The 22,605-nt window shown below is 40.9% G+C and overlaps 1 protein-coding gene and 1 pseudogene across 3 annotated transcripts in view; both read left to right on the top strand.

Annotated features, from left to right (window-relative positions):
- Positions 1-5,407: 5,407 nt before the first annotated feature.
- Positions 5,408-21,034, top strand: LOC110487980 (deleted in azoospermia-like). Of its 2 annotated transcripts, none has more exons than XM_021559912.3 (10): positions 5,408-6,087; positions 6,902-7,024; positions 7,101-7,192; positions 7,290-7,341; positions 7,446-7,512; positions 7,822-7,961; positions 8,257-8,337; positions 8,666-8,716; positions 18,278-18,345; positions 18,961-21,034. In XM_021559912.3, exons 1-9 carry the CDS (start codon positions 6,085-6,087, stop codon positions 18,311-18,313), a joined length of 645 nt encoding a protein of 214 aa, XP_021415587.2. In that variant the 5' UTR covers positions 5,408-6,084; the 3' UTR covers positions 18,314-18,345; positions 18,961-21,034. The 2 variants fall into 2 exon arrangements, 1 of the variants encoding a protein (XP_021415587.2); XR_002468327.3 differs by having other exon boundaries at positions 5,411-6,087; positions 18,243-18,345.
- A 742-nt stretch (positions 21,035-21,776) lies between these two features.
- LOC110487979 (raftlin-like) overlaps positions 21,777-22,605 on the top strand; it is a 57,713-nt pseudogene continuing 56,884 nt past the window's right edge. Inside the window, exon 1 of the transcript XR_016493515.1 lies at positions 21,777-22,105. The product of XR_016493515.1 is annotated as a raftlin-like (transcript). The remainder of the gene's footprint in view (positions 22,106-22,605) is intronic.

The raw sequence follows: 22,605 nt of genomic DNA, 5'->3' as shown, positions 1-22,605 counted from the left end.
ACCTATTGATGGGTTTTCATACAACAGCCTAGTACGGATGCAATATTGGCTACGTTTCCATAAACATGTCTACTTCTTCTTGACTGGTAAGTGTGAACCGTGGTGATCCCCACATGGCATGAAACAGATTACCCTCCTGAGACCCAGCAATTCATTTGTGTCCTCTCTAGTGGACATCAGTTATTGGTCAGTATCTCTGAGTCCATTCAAGCCACTGCGTTAACTCCTGTAGTCCCTTTGAGAAGACATTATGGGCTTTCCAATATCACATGTGTGTTACCTTGACAACTTTACCTTCCTGGTTCTTAAAAAAATGTCTGCCTACAAAAGTAGCACATTTTATGGAAATGTGAAAAGAAGTGTGTAAGTATTACCTTTTCTGATATTCAAATTGATTATAGTAAGTAAGGAATGGTTAAGTGAGTTGTCAGGACTGTGTAATATATTTTTTTACATTAAATAAGAGCTAAATAAGAGATTATCAAGAAATGTCCTATGTAGTGGACACCCAGATGTCACAGCTATGCTTTCATCTACTGTACCCATTGACAGTAATGTACCTGTTTTTCATCTACTGTACCCATTGACAGTAATGTAAATGTTTTTCATCTACTGTACCCATTGACAGTAATGTAAATGTTTTTCATCTACTGTACCCATTGACAGTAATGTAAATGTTTTTCATCTACTGTACCCATTGACAGTAATGTAAATGTTTTTCATCTACTGTACCCATTGACAGTAATGTAAATGTTTTTCATCTACTGTACCCATTGACAGTAATGTAAATGTTTTTCATCTGCTGTACCCATTGACAGTAATGTAAATGTTTTTCATCTACTGTACCCATTGACAGTAATGTAAATGTTTTTCATCTGCTGTACCCATTGACAGTAATGTAAATGTTTTTCATCTGCTGTACCCATTGACAGTAATGTAAATGTTTTTCATCTACTGTACCCATTGACAGTAATGTAAATGTTTTTCATCTACTGTACCCATTGACAGTAATGTAAATGTTTTTCATCTACTGTACCCATTGACAGTAATGTAAATGTTTTTCATCTGCTGTACCCATTGACAGTAATGTAAATGTTTTTCATCTACTGTACCCATTGACAGTAATGTAAATGTTTTTCATCTACTGTACCCATTGACAGTAATGTAAATGTTTTTCATCTACTGTACCCATTGACAGTAATGTAAATGTTTTTCATCTGCTGTACCCATTGACAGTAATGTAAATGTTTTTCATCTACTGTACCCATTGACAGTAATGTAAATGTTTTTCATCTGCTGTACCCATTGACAGTAATGTAAATGTTTTTCATCTACTGTACCCATTGACAGTAATGTAAATGTTTTTCATCTGCTGTACCCATTGACAGTAATGTAAATGTTTTTCATCTGCTATACCCATTGACAGTAATGTAAATGTTTTTCATCTACTGTACCCATTGACAGTAATGTAAATGTTTTTCATCTGCTGTACCCATTGACAGTAATGTAAATGTTTTTCATCTACTGTACCCATTGACAGTAATGTAAATGTTTTTCATCTGCTATACCCATTGACAGTAATGTAAATGTTTTTCATCTGCTGTACCCATTGACAGTAATGTAAATGTTTTTCATCTACTGTACCCATTGACAGTAATGTAAATGTTTTTCATCTACTGTACCCATTGACAGTAATGTAAATGTTTTTCATCTGCTGTACCCATTGACAGTAATGTAAATGTTTTTCATCTACTGTACCCATTGACAGTAATGTAAATGTTTTTCATCTACTGTACCCATTGACAGTAATGTAAATGTTTTTCATCTACTGTACCCATTGACAGTAATGTAAATGTTTTTCATCTACTGTACCCATTGACAGTAATGTAAATGTTTTTCATCTGCTGTACCCATTGACAGTAATGTAAATGTTTTTCATCTGCTGTACCCATTGACAGTAATATAAATGTTTTTCATCTACTATACCCATTGACAGTAATGTAAATGTTTTTCATCTGCTGTACCCATTGACAGTAATGTAAATGTTTTTCATCTACTGTACCCATTGACAGTAATGTAAATGTTTTTCATCTGCTGTACCCATTGACAGTAATGTAAATGTTTTTCATCTACTATACCCATTGACAGTAATGTAAATGTTTTTCATCTACTATACCCATTGACAGTAATGTAAATGTTTTTCATCTGCTGTACCCATTGACTGTAAGGTACTTTTTGTTTCTTATTTATGTCCTAATGACAACTACAGAGGACAATTTTGCACTTACAATAAAAGATAAATAACAATAATTTTCTAATTTCTTTCTTGGTAACATGTTTTTCTTCCACCCCAAACACTTACGTTATATTACATTGAAGAAAATCTAAAAATTGTGTCTCTTGAGAATATAACATTTACATTTGACATTTGAGTCATTTAGCAGACGCTCTTATCCAGAGCGATTTTCAGTAGTGAGTTTTTCCTTTTTTGATTATAATGATTGGATTTTCACATGAAAAGTTATTGGGCAAACAAATGTAATCGTGCCAATATTCCAATGGACATATCCAGGCTACGGATGCATAAACACTATTCTATTCTGTAAGACAAAACCTGTAGGGAAAATTGCACAAGTTGCTCTTTTCTGATCTGCGCTGATCTGCTGCAAATGTCCTTGTTGTCGTTTGTATAGCAACCCATATTGGATGCCCTTTTAAAAATAAGTTGAATTGAATGTCATGGGATGAATAACACAATAAATTGCATTAGCTGGGCTTCTGAGGGGCATTATTATGGAGCCTTTCTTCTTCAAGGGTAAATACCAGCCAGATGCATTGAATAAATATCTTGTGCTTTATTTTGTTCTTCCTTCAAAACAAAAAAACACCAACCTATTCCTGCAAATACAAGTTGCCACAGGGGCATCCAGGACCTATAAGTGCAAGAGGAACAATCCCTGTTCTGCTCCTTGCAGTGACTCGTTTTGTCACGACTCCCCTGCCTGTTCGGGCGGTGCTCGGCCTACTAGCTGCCACCGATCCCTTTTCCTTTTTCTGTTGGTTTTGTCTTATTAGTTACACCTGTGTCTAATTGTGTTTTTCTGATGTGTATCCTTATTTAAGGCTAGTGAACCTGTCCTTGTTTTGTGCGGGATTGATTTTGTGTTACGTGTTGTTGTCGTTGGGTGTGTTCGTGCTCCAGACCATGTACCCTGTGTTTTGGGTTGGTCAGTATTTTTCGCGCCCTGTGTTTTGGGCATTGGATTTTGGTGCCATATTAAAGTGCACTTTTTCCCTGTGGAACTCTCTGCTCTCTGCACCTGATTCTTACCTCACACACCCAGTCCCTCGTGACACGTTTGTACACCTGGATGGGCTCGATGATCAGTTGAATTCATGACACACTTCAAATTACACCTAGAGAGCCTCCAATATTCTATAATGTCATAATTATTACACTGTCTTGGGTAATATGCTGACATCTGTATCAGACTTTTAACTTTTAGGCCTACAAAATAATTCCATATAGGAGTACTGATCTGGGATCAGGTCTTCCCTGTCCATGTAACTTTTTTCATTGTGCTCTAAAAAGCAAAACTGATGCTAAATCGAACTCTTACTTTGAGACGCTTGATGCATAGGAACCCTAGATATTCCATGCTCTCTCATATCTGCTGGATTATTGCATCATAGCTTGTACTGATGAAGGGGAATGGAATGCTAATTAGAGCATGTTGGCAAATATGTCATTAGTCTACATGGGTCTCAATTCCAAATCAATAATCAATAGACACAAAGTGTGTGATCATTTTCCCAAGGGATTTCACTCTCACACTCCTTTTTGGCACTTATGCTTAAAAGGCAATGGGCTGGTGTGTGTGTGTGTGTGTGTGTGTGTGTGTGTGTGTGTGTGTGTGTGTGTGTGTGTGTGTGTGTGTGTGTGTGTGTGTGTGTGTGTGTGTGTGTTTACTCCAATCCAAATACTCCACCCAGTCCCTGGTGTGTCATTGAGAGAGGGAGCTCTCAGGGGAACTATCAGTATGGCCTGTTTGACATTTGGAGGACATCCATCCCACTGGGCACACACTGGAGGAATCAACGTTGTTTCCACGTCATTTCCAACATGGAACAAAGGGGGCTTGTGAAGTGAATGGAAAAGATGAACAGTTCTTTACTTTTTTATTTCACCCAGAGAAGTTGACTGATGGAGAATATGTACATAGAACACATACTATATTGGTTCTCTATGAACTTAACGACTGGCAGTAAAATAAGGGGTTTACTAGTGATGCTATTTAGATGCAGTTAAGTTATGTGCAGTGAATTCTAAATAAATACAACATGAAGCATCAAAAAGGTTTTACATAAATCAAAGCAGTTTGTGATTGGGAACCCCTCCCCCCCCTTCCACACACACACACACACACACACACACACAACTAACAGGACACATTCAACAGTGATTCTATAGTGAACTCTAGTGGCCATTTGTTGGGAGCTCTGATAGGAACTCAACCATATGAAATGCAGACACAAGGGGACACCCTAACCCTGTCTAGACTAGAGTCACGCCTGTCCTGCATGTCACCATAGATAGAACAATGAGACAGATATTTAAATATGTGAATGTACTGTAATGTTTTTAAAATTGTATAAACTGTCTTAATTTTGATGGACCCAAGGCTGTTGCCTTGGCAGCTGCTAACGAGTAAAAAACAAATATTTCACCGGATGTGTAAATGTGAAGCATCTGTTTGGCGTTTCCACTCACTACCACATATGGTGATGAGCGGGAGCCTAGTGACCGGCAGTGGGAGATGATGGAGCGAAATTGATTTTGGCTAAGATTCTGCCAATTTTCTCACCGATTAAACATTTGATGTCCATACAGTTTTCTATTTCCAAAACTACCATATGTAACAAACAGAGTGAACTGCATTTTGTGGACTTTACCTTTTGCCAAAGTTACTACAAAAAAATGCGTTTAGGAGTACAAGGGCGAATTGAGTTATTGCTGGAACGCGCAAATAGGATCTCAATAGCGCGTGCTTGGCTTTGCCCATCTCATTCCTGTTCCCAGTATGATTAATTTGCTCATTGGAAACGTTATGGTCTATCTTTGGTTAGTTGTAAAAATCTTTGATTTTACTCTCCCTCAGCAATATCATGTGGTAGCTCGATTGATCATGACCTGACTTTGATAAGCTAAATGTCATCAAAGGAATGGATTTGATTACTATACTCAATGCCACATTGTGGTTAATTAGTTATTTGTTGCAATGGAGCTGCTGCTGAATGTCAACACAGGCGCCATTTGTGAACAATCCTATACTTTCACACACTTGAAACAGCTAACGTTAGCTACATTCTTGCTCTTTGTGAAACCTATTGTAACAACCCTGGGTTTATACGCGCGGATACCGACTCTGCCGCTTGAGCATGATTTTGCTGGACATCGGGCTAGAACGTCGAGGGTTCGAGACCTGCTCCCTGCTGTTTCATTACATTGGTGTCAGAAATGATCGGACCTTGCATCCACGACTGTGCGTGTGCTTGACCGGTGAGCGCGTTCCTATAAAACGTTGAGTCGCAGACTAGAGATGATACGCTATTTGAAAGGCGGGAGTAGCGTAACGACTCTGGGTTTATAAGCGCGGATATAGACTCTGCACCTGGAGGATGCTTTTGTGGCACAGTCGACAGCGCGTTGGACTTCGGGATAGAGGGTTCGAGACCTGCTGGTTCACATAACCTGGTTCATTATATTTTATTTGCGGAGGGAGATGAAATCTAGACGCTTGATATCAGATGTCATTATTTAAAGAATACACCCCAAAATAGTGTTAACCTTTTTTTCCCGACAAAGTTTTACTCATGTAACAAAATTACGTGTAAAAACAACAGAATAAAAACACACAAAAGCAACCAATGTACTTTTTGGAACATCCCAATTAGGTTCAGCAAATGTAAGCTTGCCGTGGCGCATCGCTTTTGACAATCGGTTCAACGTTTTTTCGTGCACTTCAAGCGGGGAAAGTTTGCGCGGCAGTGTGTTTAATTTATTCTGTTTTAACGGTTTTAGAAATGGTGAGTAGCTAGCTACATCCTTGTTTTGAGAATGACCCAAACATATGTATCATTTTTAAGTAAGGAATAAGAGAAAAAAAAATCACTGTCCAATTTCTCAGGAGTGAGTTAGCTAAAGTCAGCAAGCTATATATCACATTTCTAGGTTAGCTAGCAAGTTAAATATACTTAACATGAAAGTAGTGTGTCGTCTGTTCTCATGCTTGATAAATTCAGCTCATAACATTAAAGCTAGGTCGTTTAGTTAACTAGTTAATAATTTTCCCTCCAATAAACGACCACGATTCTAGTTAATAGCATAACGTACCTAGCTAGCTAAAGTTAGTTGCTCCTCTGTGTCTTTGTTACGCTAGCAAGCTAGGGCCCGGCCATCCAAGATAGCCAGCCAGGTAATGAACGATTGCCTAACTAGCTAGCTAGTTTTGTCACATATGAATAATAATAATTTGGTATAGTTAACTTTAGCTAATCAAGTTTTTCTATAGGTAAGTTAGTTAGGAACTAACTAGCCGGGAAAGGTTGGACAATGACAATACCCTGATGGCTGAAATAGAAGTGGATTGCCCTCTGATAGTTCCCCTTGCCTTCTTGACGTTCTAATCCTGGATAGAATGGTTGAGCACATGGTATAACTAATTCCGTTCACCTGTGACTGAGCTAGCTAGCTGGATCAATAGATTCTCCATCTGATGATGAGGCTTACTCTGAGATGGCTACAATCTTTCTGCCCACTTGAGCATGTTGTGATTGGACTTTGTAGAAAAGTGAAAGGCAACTGGTATGACCAATGTCTAGCTACATTAATTTCTTCCAGGATATCCAGAAACAGAGCAACGGATGTCAGACTTCCGCAAGTTTGAAGCTGTCAAATGGTTATATTTTACCTGAAGGTAAAATGACTCCAAACACACTTTTTGTTGGAGGAATCGACATGAAGGTGAGTAGCTCAAATCATTTCCAAATGGATTGGGATACATCATCATTATCTAACTTGCTCATATTGTCCTTTCCAGGTGGATGAGAACGAAATCCGTGACTTCTTTGCGAGATTTGGTGCCGTGAAGGAAGTGAAAATCATCACTTACCGTGGAGGTATCTGCAAAGGGTAAGTCCCAAATTAGTAGGCTCCACCTTTATTCAAGAAAAGTGCATCCCCGTAAACATTGTCTTATGGAACAATGTCACTCTTTGACTTTGTGTAGTTATGGATTTGTTTACTTCAATGAAGACGTTGACATCCAAACCATCATTGAAGTAAGGGTAATTTATTTAACATGGTCACATTCAAGTCTTTCAAACTTTGCCTTCACTCTACTCACAAGCTAATGTGTTTCGTCTTCACCATGTTTACTCTGTAGCAACAGATCAGTTTTAAAGGGAGGAAACTCAAGCTGGGTCCAGCAATCATGAAGGAAAGGAGCTCACGTGAGTGTGTTGCTTGTGTGCATTTGGTCCATTGATATGTCTTAGTCTCAACATTTTCTTATGTCTTCGGCAAATCCATCCAGAAGTCTGGGTTGTGGCTAAACGTGTTTTACGTCGACCACATTGCAGACATTGCATTGCATCAACCAATGGTTGCATGCCAGATCGACTGCAGTCGGCCGTCAAATTGCTATATCAAATTATTAGTGGTTAGTTGAAATGTCAAACACCCATCTAGGCATTGTGAGACCTGGCATGTCTTTAATTATAGTCAGCCTAGAAGGTTTGTTTATTTGTTTACCCGCCCAGGTTCCATGCCGTCTCACCTGGTTGATCAGGCCCCCTGGATAACCCCCTCCCAGTACATCTACTGCACCTGCTGCTCTCCTATGGGTGGGGGCATGGCTCAGCCTTCACCTGTACTCAATGGCGGCAATCCCTACTTCCAGGTAAGGCCCTGTCATTACCCCAAAGCCACTGAGTGTGTCTTAAATGTCACCCTATTCCCTGTGAAGTGCACTACTTTTGACCAGGGCGCCATTTGGGACGCAGGCACTGTGTTGCAAGATGGGCTTGAATCAGTTCACACTTTAGGACTAATAGTGGTCCCAAAAGTGCACCAACCCCAACCTGCCCGCCCAGCACACCAGGACCATGTTCAGCAGGCAAACATTGTGGAACGTTGCAGATAGAACTTTGCGTACACCCTTTGACACTGCGGTTTTATCCTTCCTCTCTACTCAGCCTTACTCGTACAACGGCTTTCCAGGAGTCATGATTCCACAGATGCCCGTGCGCTACTCGCAAACCAATTACGCGTACCAGGTAAACAAACAAACACACTCATGCAGGCAGATAACCTTTTTTTGCGGGGGGATAACGTATTCATTGAATAAATGTATTGTTCCCTGGAGAACTCTTAGTGGCGATTGGTATGAAAACATGCACTACACCATGACACATTCCTCATCAACACTAATCCAAACTAATATACATGCGTGACATGCTAGAGACCACACACATACATCTGCTTTAATACTGTACCATAGCATGATAAACACACTCGTTCCTCTCCCCATATAACTTATTGAGGAAAAGGATGCATTTTAGACATGTATGTATTGACCTTTTGACTCCTGCTCTCCTCTCCCAGTACGCCTCACCACACTGGACTGGAGAGCAGAGGACACGGCTCATCAACCAGGTGACACTTCCTCTGAATGACTACGTTTTGCAAACTGCTAAGATGCATCCCCAATATTTTATTTTAACTGATTGGAAAAGCTATGTAGATGTGACGTTTTTACCATCTATTTGAATCAGGGATGGGCAACTTTGATGGGGGTGGGGCCACAAAAAATCTAAACTCATCATGAGTTCCATACCCATACATGCCAGGGCTCGTCAGCGTTCCGGGGCAAGTAAAAAAAAAAATAATAATAAATGTTGGACAACCAGAATATAGATTTAAGTTGTCTGAATGGGCAAGTTAAAAAAAAAATCACAATATGAAACAATTACTCCAATCAGAATTGGCAGTGGCAGCACACAGCAGGGCAGTAAATTGGCTATAGTGCCATTTGCTATAGCCCATTTCAATAAATATTTTATATTTACACACAGCAAGAGAACAATGTAGATAGATCTAGCTAAATCTATATTTTTGTCTCTCGAATGATAAGGGCCAATAGCCAAAGTCTGTTTTTATAGGGGACACTCCGATGTCTTATCGTTATAGAAGCCCTAATGGTCTATTTTCTGTCCATTTGATATGAATCTGACTTGGCCTATTAACCCTTTAGATCCCAATAGAATTTTAGGCTGCTGCTGTAGAATACTCAGAATTTCAAACAAACATACCTTGTGCAAAAACAAAGAACAAATAACAATGAACCTGTTTTTTTAAAGAGCACAACCTCTTTAATGACACCACATTCATGTCCGTAAGAATAACTCATTTTGTCGTTCATTGTGTAAAGACCCTCACTATAAAAAAACAACAACAGATTAGCACTCATGCATTATCATGCTGAAACATGAGGTGATGGCGAGGGATAAATGGCACGACAATGGATCTTTGGATCTCATCACGATGTCTGCAATTGTGTTCGTTGTCCGTAGCTTATGCCTGCCCATACTATAACCCCACCGCCACCATGGGGCACTCTGTCCACAACCTCAGCAAACCTCTCACCCACACAACGCCATACACGTTGTCTGCCATCTGGCCGGAACGGTTGAAACCGGGATTTATCCATGAAGAGCACACTTCTCTAGCAGGCCAGTGGCCATCGAAGGTGAGCATTTGCCCACTGAAGTCGGTTATGACGCTGAACTGCAGTCAGGTCAAGATCCTGGTGAGGATGAGGAGCACTCGGATGAGCATCCCTGAGACTGTTTCTGATAGTGCAAACCCGCAGTTTCATCAGCTGTCTGGTTGGCTGCAGGTGAAGAAGCTGGATGTGGAGGTCCTGGGATGGTGTGGTTACACGTGATCCGCGGTAGAGAAATTAAGATTAAATTATTTGGCAACAGGTATGGTGGACATTCCTGCAGTCAGCATGCCAATTGCACGCTCCTTCAAAGCTTTAGACATCGGCGTCATTGTGACAACTGCACATTTTAGAGTGGCCTTTTATTGTCCCCAGCACAAGGTGCACCTGTGTAACTATCATCCTGTTTAATCATCTTCTTGATATGCCACACCTGTCAGGTGGATGGATTGTCTTGGCAAAGGAAAAATGGTCACTAACAGGGATGTAAACAAATTTGTGCACAACATTTGAGAGAATCTATATCTATATACAGCTAAACACTGAAACTATTTCCATGAGTCAGAGAGCAACCGTTGGAGCTCCTGCTCCACGCTTATGTGCTCGCCTGTATTTACTGTACCAACCAAGTGATCATGACAGGATTTGCTATTCCCCAAACATCAACAACACCAAACGTATATCTGCTGTTGACTTATTTCACTCACCTCGACATCATCGCTTCCAAAGTGCAAGTACGTGTCCGAAATCCTTATCACAAACCAACATGGATACAGTCTCTTCCACAGTGAAAAGTCGTCTTTTACTTCGACACCATCATTTGGCAAATGACAGCATACCTTGTTTCTGGTTGATGACAACAGCCATGCGAATATGACAACAGTTTGTTAGCAAGTTCATTTTGCTATAGACAAATATTATTGTTAGAAAAACAAGGCCATTCGTGGCCGCAATAGCAATTTAAAGAAAGGCTGTTGACCACCACTATTCGTTCTAAAGGGTTTAAAGCCACTTTTAGTTTAATGCGTGCTAGATTTCATGATCAAACAATGAACACCGTTAGATGTCTCAAAGTTTTAAGTTGCTTTTGAATAACCCCACATGGGAGGCCTAAGGTAAAAATGAGAGCGAGAGAGAAGAAACAATAGCAAGATATAAAAATCTAATGAGAAATTTGAACAAACCTTAGTTGAGCGAAGCGTTAGACAGTAATGACGCATGCATCTGGCAGAAAAAAAAATCTGTCCTTATCATAGTGAGCCAAACAACCAAACGCCTTGTCCTAGTAATTGAAAAGACGAATTAAAGTTACGACAAGTTTTTTCCAAACTGTTCTAATAAAATCTTTGTACTAAAATTGCAGCTTATAAATGGGAATAATTATGAACATCAGAGTCTATTGTGGTGGAATTATTGTAATCAAAAGGAGAGACTTTTATATTTCCTCAAAATAATGAAACTTCATTATTTAATTAGTGGCGTAATGGAGCTGGTCAGTAATCACCCCTGGTTTGAGCCACAGCATTTTATAGCAAAGTACATCCTCCTTCAGTCTATATGACAAACAACAGATGTATGGAATGTGTCACAAGGTTAAGATTTGTGTGAAAGATACTTATAATTCACAGCAGACAGTATCTCATTGTGTAGAGACCAGGGTCTGGCCCTGGTGTCATTTCTCCCTGGTACCCTATAGAACAGAAACATTAACTCATGCTCTGGAATGTGGTTTTACCCAAAGACATTGTAAATATTCTAGAGGCCCATCCTCAGTAGAACACACACAGATGAGTGTTCTAACAACCCCTTATTCTGTTGCATAAAACAACCATTTGATGCAATAACAGCATTATAACATAGTCTTGTAATTTCCACCGTAATATGCTATTCTCATTCACAGATTTATTTTGAATGACAAATATATTTGAATGACAAATGAAATTGACAAAAATACCAAGATGGAAAAATCTAATGAGTGAAAAGAGAACTATGACTACAGCCGAGGAAAGCTTATGAAATAAATGTGTAGTTGGCCTAGGCCTATTTCCATGTTATCCTAGCAGTGTGAAACCTACCTACAACGCATATAGCAGCCTAGGCCTAAATAAGAGAGGAGGATGAAGGGGGAAAATGTGAATGAGTTTATACTTTTCCAGTTCTGAGGACTGCAGAGTTGCACTGCAGCAAGGCTCATTGACTGTCACTCGCTCCATCTGCATGCTTTGGAGCACACAGACACACAGAGAGCCAGATAGGCCTAGGCTACTACACATTTCGTTGGTACCACGGAAAGCCAGATGGGCTACGACACATCTCGCTGGTACCACGGAAAGCCAGATGGGCTACGACACATCTCGCTGGTACCACGGAAAGCCAGATGGGCTACTACACATCTCGCTGGTACCACGGAAAGCCAGATGGGCTACAACACATCTCGCTGGTACCATGGAAAGCCAGATGGGCTACGACACATCTCGCTGGTACCATGGAAAGCCAGATGGGCTACGACACATCTCGCTGGTACCACGGAAAGCCAGATGGGCTACTACACATCTCGTTGGTACCACGGAAAGCCAGATGGGCTACGACACATCTCGCTGGTACCATGGAAAGCCAGATGGGCTACAACACATCTCGCTGGTACCATGGAAAGCCAGATGGGCTACTACACATCTCGTTGGGACCATGGAAAGCCAGAGTGGAATAGGCTATTCGAAAATATTTGATATATATTTGATAAATATATTTTATCAATGTCATGATTCCTCTCGTCCCTCCTGGAACATGCCAGCTAAATGTAGCAGTCCCTTTTATTTCTTTAGTTTTTTTGTACATTATTTTGGATGGCCGTAAAGGGGTGATAGATAACATTGTCTATGGCAGGGGTGTCAAACTCATTCCATGGAGGGCCTAGTGTTAGCTTTTCCTTTCAATTAAGCCCAAGATGACCAGGTGAAGGGAGTTCCTTACTAATCAGTGACCTTAATTAATCAATTAAGTAAAAGGGAGGAGAGGAAAACCTGTGGACACCCTCTGTGGAACGAGTTTGACACGTGGTCTATGGGCAAGCACAGAAAATGATTTCAGATCCCTCCTATGTACTTCACTCATTTTCAAGTTCACCCTTTTGGCATATGGTGTTAATGGACCTTTTTTGTTTGTTTGTTGACACAAGTGACTTCAGCTTTATAACAAGTAAAAAAAAGTTGCTAAAAAAGTAAATGTCAGACCCTTTTGTGTGTTGTCATTTACTGCAATTCTACACATTTTGACATGGGTGGAGAGAAATGTTAGCATTATTAAAAAATACATGTAATTATTAAATTTTTACCCCCCAATTTCGTGATATCCAATTACGATCTCGTCTCATCGCTGCAACTTCCCAACAGGCTCAGGAGAGGCGAAGGTCGAGTCATGTGTCCCCCGAAACATGACCTGCCAAACCAAAAGCCAGCCGCACCAATGTGTCGAAGGAAGCACTTTTCAACTGACGACCGTAGTCAGCCCGCAGGTGCCCGGCCCACCACAAGGAGTTGCTAGAATGCGATGAGCCAAGTAGAGCCCCACCGGCCAAACCCTCCCGTAACCAGGGTGACGCTGGACCAATTGTGGGATCGAACCCCAGGCTGTAGTGACGCCGCAACACTGTGATGCAGTGCCTTAGACTGCTGCGCCACTCAGGAGACCTATGTTTGCAGTTTTTAATATGATATCTGAATGAGAGTGACAAACAAATTGTGGGGGGGTCCCCCAGTCGGTAATTCGACAGCTGTTTAGACTAACTTCTAAAAAATGTCTAAAAAATGTTAGCTGACATGGGATAATTTACAAATCAAAAGAACAACAGCTGGCGCACAATCCCCCGCCAAAATAATTACACCACTATTTTAACTCTCAACAGTAAGTTAAGACCCCGACTGCGTTCCGCACGGACCATCAGTTGCCTTGCCTGGAAACCTGGCATTGAATTTTACGTTGGGCAGAAATTTCCGTTTCGTCTCACGACTTCTACAAGCCAGAATGTTGAATAAAATTATATTTTTTATGTACTTTACCGATTGTCTGTGAGGTTGGTCCATTTGGCAGTAGGAATGTGAGAATACAATGCATTCAGAAAGTATTCAGACCCCTTGACCTTTTCCACATTTTGTTACGTAACAGCCTTATTCTAAAATAGATTAAATTGTTTGTTCCCTCGATCTACACACAATGCCCCATAATGGCAAAGCAAAAACATGTTTTTAGAAATTCTTGTAAATGTATTACATTTAAAAAACTGAAATATAACATTTACAAAAGTATTCAGACCCTTTACTCAGTACTTTGTTGAAGCACCTTTGGCAGTGATTACAGCCTTGAGTCGTCTTTGGTATGATGCTACAAGCTTGGCACACCTGTATTTGGGGACTTTCTCCCATTCTTCTCTGCAGATCCTCTCAAGCTCTGTCAGGTTGGATGGGGAGCGTCTCTGTACAGATATTTTCAGGGATCTCCAGAGATGTTCGATTGGTTTCAAATCCAGGCTGAGGCTGGGCCAGTCAAGAACATTCAGAGATTTGTCCCGAAGCCACTCCTGCATTGTCATGGCTGTGTGCTTAGGATCGTTGTCCTGTTAGAAGGCGAACCTTCGCCCCAGTTCTGATGTCCTGAGCACTCTGGAGAAGGTTTTCATCAAGGATCTCTGTACTTTTCTCCGTTCATCTTTGCCTCGATCCTGACTAGTCTCCCAGTCCCTGCCACTGAAAACATCCCCACAGCATGACGATGCCACCACCATGCTTCAACGTAGGGATGGTGCCAGGTTTCCTCCAGAATTGACACTTGGCATTCAGGCCAGAAAGTTCAATCTTGGAGTTAGAGGAATTCTAAATTCCTATATGTTTTGTAGCCAAAAACCAAATTCACACTCTATCTATTTCATAATAAGTTGTAAATTTATCATTTGCATGAAATAGCAAGAGACCAGTCTTAAGAACAAGTTCAGCATTTATTCTTGACGAGTACTGACCCAAAATACAAATAACATTACATTTTAAAGAGAAGATCAAAATGACGTCATCAGTTCTCACACTTTCTCCGATCCACACAATAGCGCAGTGTCTTCAGGTCTGGAGATTGTCTTCTACTCCCCTCATAAAACAAACATTCCAATCTGTCTAAAAGACATACTCTTCTCCACTAATGGAACATCAAAGAACATTCTTATCTGTCTAAAGAGATATACCCTCCTTCTCCCTTAAACCCGCAAGGTACAGACAATTCATTCGTTTTAACTACATTTTCAGTCCTAGTTTAACTAAAAACCCATACATTTCATACCACAACATAATAGTATTAAAATAAATGGTTCTAATTTAAATGTATACATACAGTGCCTTGCGAAAGTATTCGGCCCCTTTGAACTTTGCGACCTTTTGCCACATTTCAGGCTTCAAACATAAAGATATAAAACTGTATTTTTTTGTGAAGAATCAACAACAAGTGGGACACAATCATGAAGTGGAACGACATTTATTGGATATTTCAAACTTTTTTAACAAATCAAAAACTGAAAGATTGGGCGTGCAAAATTATTCAGCCCCCTTAAGTTAATACTTTGTAGCGCCACCTTTTGCTGCGATTACAGCTGTAAGTCGCTTGGGGTATGTCTCTATCAGTTTTGCACATCGAGAGACTGAAATTTTTTCCCATTCCTCCTTGCAAAACAGCTCGAGCTCAGTGAGGTTGGATGGAGAGCATTTGTGAACAGCAGTTTTCAGTTCTTTCCACAGATTCTCGATTGGATTCAGGTCTGGACTTTGACTTGGCCATTCTAACACCTGGATATGTTTATTTTTTAACCATTCCATTGTAGATTTTGCTTTATGTTTTGGATCATTGTCTTGTTGGAAGACAAATCTCCATCCCAGTCTCAGGTCTTTTGCAGACTCCATCAGGTTTTCTTCCAGAATGGTCCTGTATTTGGCTCCATCCATCTTCCCGTCAATTTTAACCATCTTCCCTGTCCCTGCTGAAGAAAAGCAGGCCCAAACCATGATGCTGTCACCACCATGTTTGACAGTGGGGATGGTGTGTTCAGCTGTGTTGCTTTTACGCCAAACATAACGTTTTGCATTGTTGCCAAAAAGTTCAATTTTGGTTTCATCTGACCAGAGCACCTTCTTCCACATGTTTGGTGTGTCTCCCAGGTGGCTTGTGGCAAACTTTAACCGACACTTTTTATGGATATCTTTAAGAAATGTCTTTCTTCTTGCCACTCTTCCATAAAGGCCAGATTTGTGCAATATACGACTGATTGTTGTCCTATGGACAGAGTCTCCCACCTCAGCTGTAGATCTCTGCAGTTCATCCAGAGTGATCATGGGCCTCTTGGCTGCATCTCTGATCAGTCTTCTCCTTGTATGAGCTGAAAGTTTAGAGGGACGGCCAGGTCTTGGTAGATTTGCAGTGGTCTGATACTCCTTCCATTTCAATATTATCGCTTGCACAGTGCTCCTTGGGATGTTTAAAGCTTGGGAAATATTTTTGTATCCAAATCCGGCTTTAAACTTCTTCACAACAGTATCTCGGACCTGCCTGGTGTGTTCCTTGTTCTTCATGATGCTCTCTGCGCTTTTAACGGACCTCTGAGACTATCACAGTGCAGGTGCATTTATACGGAGACTTGATTACACACAGGTGGATTGTATTTATCATCATTAGTCATTTAGGTCAACATTGGATCATTCAGAGATCCTCACTGAACTTCTGGAGAGAGTTTGCTGCACTGAAAGTAAAGGGGCTGAATAATTTTGCACGCCCAATTTTTCAGTTTTTGATTTGTTAAAAAAGTTTGAAATATCCAATAAATGTCGTTCCACTTCATGATTGTGTCCCACTTGTTGTTGATTCTTCACAAAAAAATACAGTTTTATATCTTTATGTTTGAAGCCTGAAATGTGGCAAAAGGTTCACAAAGTTTAAAGGGGCCGAATACTTTCACAAGGCACTGTAATTAATCATTTCAAATATAATTTCCTCCAACACTTGGTTTCTTCAGACCAGAGAACCAAATGGGCTGTCGTGCCTTTTACTAAGGAGGGGCTTCCGTCTGGCCTCTTTACCATAAAGGCCTGATTGGTGGAGTGCTGCAGAGATGGTTGTCCTTCTGGAAGGTTCTTCCATCTCCACAGTGCAACTCTGGAGTTCTGTCAGAGTGACCATCGGGGTCACCTCCCTAACCAAGGCCTTTCTCCCCCGATTGCTCAGTTTGGCTGGGCGGTCAGCTTTAGGAAGAATCTAGGTGGTTCCAAACTTCATCCATTTAAGAATGATAGAGGCCAGTCCACTGTTCTTGGGGATCTTCATTGCTGCAGAAATGTTTTGGTATCCTTTCCCAGGTCTGTGCCTCGACACAATCCTGTCTTGGAGCTCAACGCACAATTCCTTCGATCTCATGGCATGGTTTTTGCTCTGACATGCACTGTGAGCTGTGGAACCTTATATAGACAGGTATGTGCCTTTCCAAATCATGTTCAATCAATTGAATTTACCACTGGTGGACTCAAGTTGTAGAAACATCTCAAGGATGATCAATGGAAACAGGAAGCACCTGAGCTCCATTTCGATTCTCAAAGCAAAGGGTCTGAATTCTTATGTGAATAAGGTATCTGTTTTTTATTTTTCAAACATTCTAAACCTGTTTTCGCTTTGTCATTATGGGGTATTGTGTGTAGATTGGTGAGGGGGAAACATGTATTTAATCTATTTTAGAATAAGGCTGTAACGTAACAAAATGTGGAAAAGGGGAAGGGGTCTGAATACTTTATGAATGCACTGTATATCCATAGGAAAGTCTAATTATATCAACTTTTCAAAGCGCTGGTAGTGCGTTCAGATTTATCAACTGAAGCAAATGCACAAGTAAAAAAAATACATGCATACTTGCAGAGCTCGTGTCCATGTTTACATGGTTCTGCGCATGCTTCAGGTGATCAAAATCTGAATGACCTACCAGTGCTTTGAAACGTTGATGTAATAATGATACTTTCCTGTGGATATATTGTCTCACATTCCTACTGCCAAATGGACGAACCACACGGACAACCGTTAAAGTATACTTTTATTCAACATTCTGACTTGTAGAAGTCGTGACAGGAAAAATGCCCTGACTCAAATGCTCATTTCAGCCCGACGTATAATTCAATTCAACGTGAAGTTTCCAGGCAACCAGTTGCCCATCCCTGATGTGTATTCTGTCATCTGATCGAGTAATGACTACTAGGTGGCAATGTTGGGAAAAGCCTATATTGTCATGTTGGTGTGAGTGCTTTAAGCAGACATAATATCAACCATCTGCCTGCCAGTGTGTATCAGAATTTGCAGTAATTCATGTGTTGGCTAAGGATGACTGATTTTCTGCCAAGGGTGTGTTTGCTGTAGTAGTTCCTGTGTTAAGGTTCACTGTGGTCGTTTCAGCCAGCTCATTATGTGATGTGATGCCCCGTTTCCAGAACTTTGTGGACTGCGGAGTCCAGACTCTGCTGTAGTCCACAGCCCACTGACCCTCCTGCTGTACCAGGTGAACGAACACACACACACTCAGACCCTCCTGATTTCTGTCTCTTTTTGTTATGCTAATCTTTCTATCCATCTTCCCCCTCCCTCCTGTATCTCATCTGCCATTTCTATCAAGTCTTTCTCCATCTCTTCATTGTTCTTACAATTCATCTCAATTGTTCTCCCTCCATTCTTCAGTCATTTCTAAGTAATTAGTGATTGTGGAGCAAGTGTTCAAAGTGCTGATTCGAATGCTCAATTAGTGAATTATCTCTAGTTTGTCTGTGTATTGTCAGGGATGATGGCAGAATATGTCCATCTTGAGGAACATACTCTATTCTCTTTCCTCCTGTTGTCAGACTATGTGGACAGTCTCAATTTGTCTTGTGATTCCTCGCATCCTATCTCCTTGCCTCCTTCTCAATCAAATTGAAGGAGATGGACCAAGGTCCTGCCCCTCAGGTCTTATTTTCCAATGCAATTTGAGGACGAGGTAACCCAATGGGTTTTGAGAAGGAGGCACGGAAAGGACGCAAGGAATAAAATAAATGCAATGAATATTCTCCTATTGGGGGAAAAATCTCTAGAATCCTAGCTGATAGTTGACTGAATGCTTGTTATTCCTCACCACCACAAGGGGGCGACGTCTCCATGCAGACTGGAGCACACAGTGACATCCTGGCCTTTAGAGAGCTAGCAGCAATAGACTTTAAAAATATACACTTTCAGGATGCTTTCTCTCTACGACATCTCCTGCTCACTTTGAGACCCGACAACTTGCACCTGCACCCGATGGGCGTGGTCACTGACCGTGTTTGGCTTGGCTAGGACCATGCACCCGATGGGCGTGGTCACTGACCGTGTTTGGCTTGGCTAGGACCATGCACCCGATGGGCGTGGTCACTGACTGTGTTTGGCTTGGCTAGGACCATGCACCCGATGGGCGTGGTCACTGACCGTGCTCCGTGTTTGGCTTGGCTAGGACCATGCACCCGATGGGCGTGGTCACTGACCGTGCTCTGTGTTCGGCTTGGCTAGGACCATGGTCCTGGCGTTTGGACCGCTTTCAACCCATCTCAAACACTATCGCAGGGAAGAGCGGAAGTGATTTTGGGGCTTCAGCTTGTTTACAGCACAGAGCAACGCCTTTTTTAAATTTATTTTTACAATTTTTTGGGGAGGTGGGGGTTGGTTTTGATAACCCCCAAAAAGAAAATAATTTTAAGCTCATCTGCATATATATATTTTATGTTTGACTATGTTGAAAGTTTTTTAATGTCAGTTTGTTTGGGTGTAAGCTTTTTGCTGGGCTTCTGTACATAGATTTGTAACACAACAAATTAGCCTTTTAAAATAGTGTGTTGTTTTTGACTTTTTCTATTATTAATTCAAGTTTCCATCCCCATCTTCCTCTGATTTAAGAAACTAATGCATCAAATTATTGTGGGCAGAATTGGGCACAACACTGGCACGTTATTTTTCAGGCACTCCTGTTGCCTTAGTGCTCTTTTATATAATTTCTTGACAGGTTCTTGTCTTACGCTACTTAAATCACCTTTTTATTTCGATTTACTTCAGTGAATTAGAAGTGCCTGCCTGCTTTTTTTGTTGAGGGGTTAATTGAATCGATGTTAGTGTATTTACAATTGGGATGCACTGATATCATTTTGAGTGTTGCTGTTTACAAAGTTATGAATCCTTTTATTGTGGCCAATGTTTCTTAGGATGTGTACCAAATGGCACCCTTGTCCTTATTTAATGCACTACTTTTGACTAGAACCCTGAGCAACAGTAGTGAACTATAGGGAATAAGCCTTTGAGTGTTGCCGTTTCTTAAGTTATGGATCCTGTGGCCAATGTTTCTTAGACGGTTCCAGCTCTTGCAGTATGTCGCCAAGAGGAAAATCATTGAGTCAATTTCACCTGACGGTGTTGATAAACTACTTTTATAATGCAGCCCAGCAGCCTGGGTCGGGAAACCTGTTTTAATTCACTCTGAAATGAAGGACATAACTAACAGCAATGCGTTCCATCACTAATTTTTGAAGTTCTCTTAATGTTCACTTTATATATATTTGTTGTTGTTGCACTGATTAATTTGTTGACCAAGTGTGTTTTGTAAGAATGTTTTGCTTTCTTTTTTTTTTTTTTAGAGGTGGAGTGATTTGATGTGTTTATGACGTATTAATACCATATTTTCAGTTTGATTATAATCACTTTTCAGCCCGACGGGGTTAACTGGTTGCAGTTAAAATTGATAAACACATTTTGCATTTCAAGATATTTATTTATTTGATACATCAGTTGAGAGACATTTGTTGACTCCCTGTCTTTGTCTTCTAAGCCAGTGTTTCCTAAATACCTTTCTATTTTATTTTATTTTAAGATAAGCTTGAAATTGGAATTGTCAAAGAATTGACTCAACAACAACAAACACACATCCAAGTTTAGCTTTGTTATAATGAACCAGGCAATCTATAGTTATTTCTGGTTGTTTGTGAAAGTTATCTGGCTATTTGTATTATAACCCTTGGAGTTTCTTCCCAGAAGATTGTTTCTGGAATATTTATCTGTTTACTGTTGCATAGATGCTCTGTCTTCACTGTGGACTGGTTGACATCTGAAGTTGGTCAACACCCAGAGTGTGATCCAAAGAGCAGACATGCCTAACGATTCTACTACAGTCAATTAAAGTATGAAGCTGGCCCTAACTTAAGTCAGCTTTGTTTTATTTGTTAGGATTTGGTGAAGGTACGCACACAATTTGTGACCCAGGTTGGTTCTTTTTTTGTCTGTGTACCTGCAGTGTATTCGTTAGTGCACACCTTAGCAAAACATTTTGCAACGGAAAACAATTTATTATTGGACAAATTCAGATTAGTTCCTCTGAATCGAGCATACACCCCAGAAGTGGCTGCTGGTTGGTCAGAGCTGACTTTCTGTCATGGCAATATAACTGACCATAATGTTCTGTCACAGACCATTTTGTTCTCACAAACAGCAGTATGATGGTGTGACTGCCCCCTGACAGACAGACTGCTCTGAATTATGGAGCAGTCTGGATAGCCCTTATTAAAAAATGAATTTACAGTGTTGACCGCTCTCTGACATGAATCCCAGACACCCTGGACACACCAGGCCACACACTCACATACACACACGTTGACCCCCTTATAACACAGATGTGAAATCCTTACCATAAAAACACTTTTGTCCATGACTAACTGAACCCAGACAACACACACAATCTCAATTTCCCAACAAATGGACATAAAGCATTTGCTGTAGCATGCTCTTATGGTAGTTCTGATTAAGTACTTAAGCTTGACTTTTACAGTCGCTGTGGCATCCTCTTCACATACACTCTTAATCTTCCCTCCTTGTATGTTGAATCAGCCTTCTGCGACTGTTCAATAAGCAGAGGGAAATGGAACGGCAGACTTCCTCTCGCACACAGAGGGAGGGAGCAGGAGGAGAGAACTCCTCACACACTGTTATCACGCGCGTCGGGCTGCAGGAGAGATACAGTACCGTACAGTTGTCAGAGGGAGGATTCGGGCTTTCCCGTTACCGGAGCAGCATGACCTTAACGGCTGTTTGTGGCTCGTCAACCGTGGTGATCACGCAGAGGACAGGGGATTGACAGACAGGCGCTCAGGGTGAAGACACTTACCACAGAAAGTTCGGGTTTGTGTGTCGGTGACCGTGTAAAAACATGAGCACATCGCTTACCCATGCGTCCTGACTTGTCGAGAGACTTCTCTTACGGGTGATTCCAAACGGTAGGGCTACCTTTTATTTGTCTACTCTAAAAACAAATGAAATATGTTTATGAATTGAGATATGGAAATATAGGTCAGAGTTCACGGGTGTTATGTCCCTAGATGAAACCAAGTATCCTCATAATGTGGTATGTTGTAGTGGCAACATCTCTCGGGCCTCAAATACAAAACATAAATCTTGTGAGATGTTTTATGAGACGTGTGTAGGCTCAACTGTGCAGCGTTAACTTTTGACGGCGGGGGAAGTAGCCGGATGGATCCCATATACACGGGCTCGTTTGATGGGCACAGCACAAGTTCGGGTCACAACGGTTAACAACCCACCAATTCTCTCCAATAGTCTGTACTTACGTTCTGCCAAAACCTGTTGCCTAAAACGAGTCTTGTCTCCTGTATTATGTTGATTGTGATGCCTGTGCCAGATACTATGTGTGGTTTGTATTCCAAGCAGAGGTTAAAGCCCAGATATTCGTGACAAAGTAAATTGTGTCAAGCGCAGC

The sequence above is a fragment of the Oncorhynchus mykiss genome, chromosome 30 (genome assembly GCF_057628025.1).
Source record: "Oncorhynchus mykiss isolate SJ-2025 chromosome 30, ASM5762802v1, whole genome shotgun sequence".
NCBI classification, from domain to species: Eukaryota; Metazoa; Chordata; class Actinopteri; order Salmoniformes; family Salmonidae; genus Oncorhynchus; species Oncorhynchus mykiss.
This window is presented reverse-complemented; position numbering and strand designations above follow the sequence as displayed.

What these genes read in the sequence shown, in the direction of transcription:
- LOC110487980 (XM_021559912.3), top strand. An exon ending in CGTGGAGGTATCTGCAAAGG is followed by an intron (nt 7,193 to 7,289) that starts GTAAGTCCCAAA and finishes GACTTTGTGTAG; the next exon opens with TTATGGATTTGTTTACTTCA. An exon ending in AAACCAATTACGCGTACCAG is followed by an intron (nt 8,338 to 8,665) that starts GTAAACAAACAA and finishes CTCCTCTCCCAG; the next exon opens with TACGCCTCACCACACTGGAC.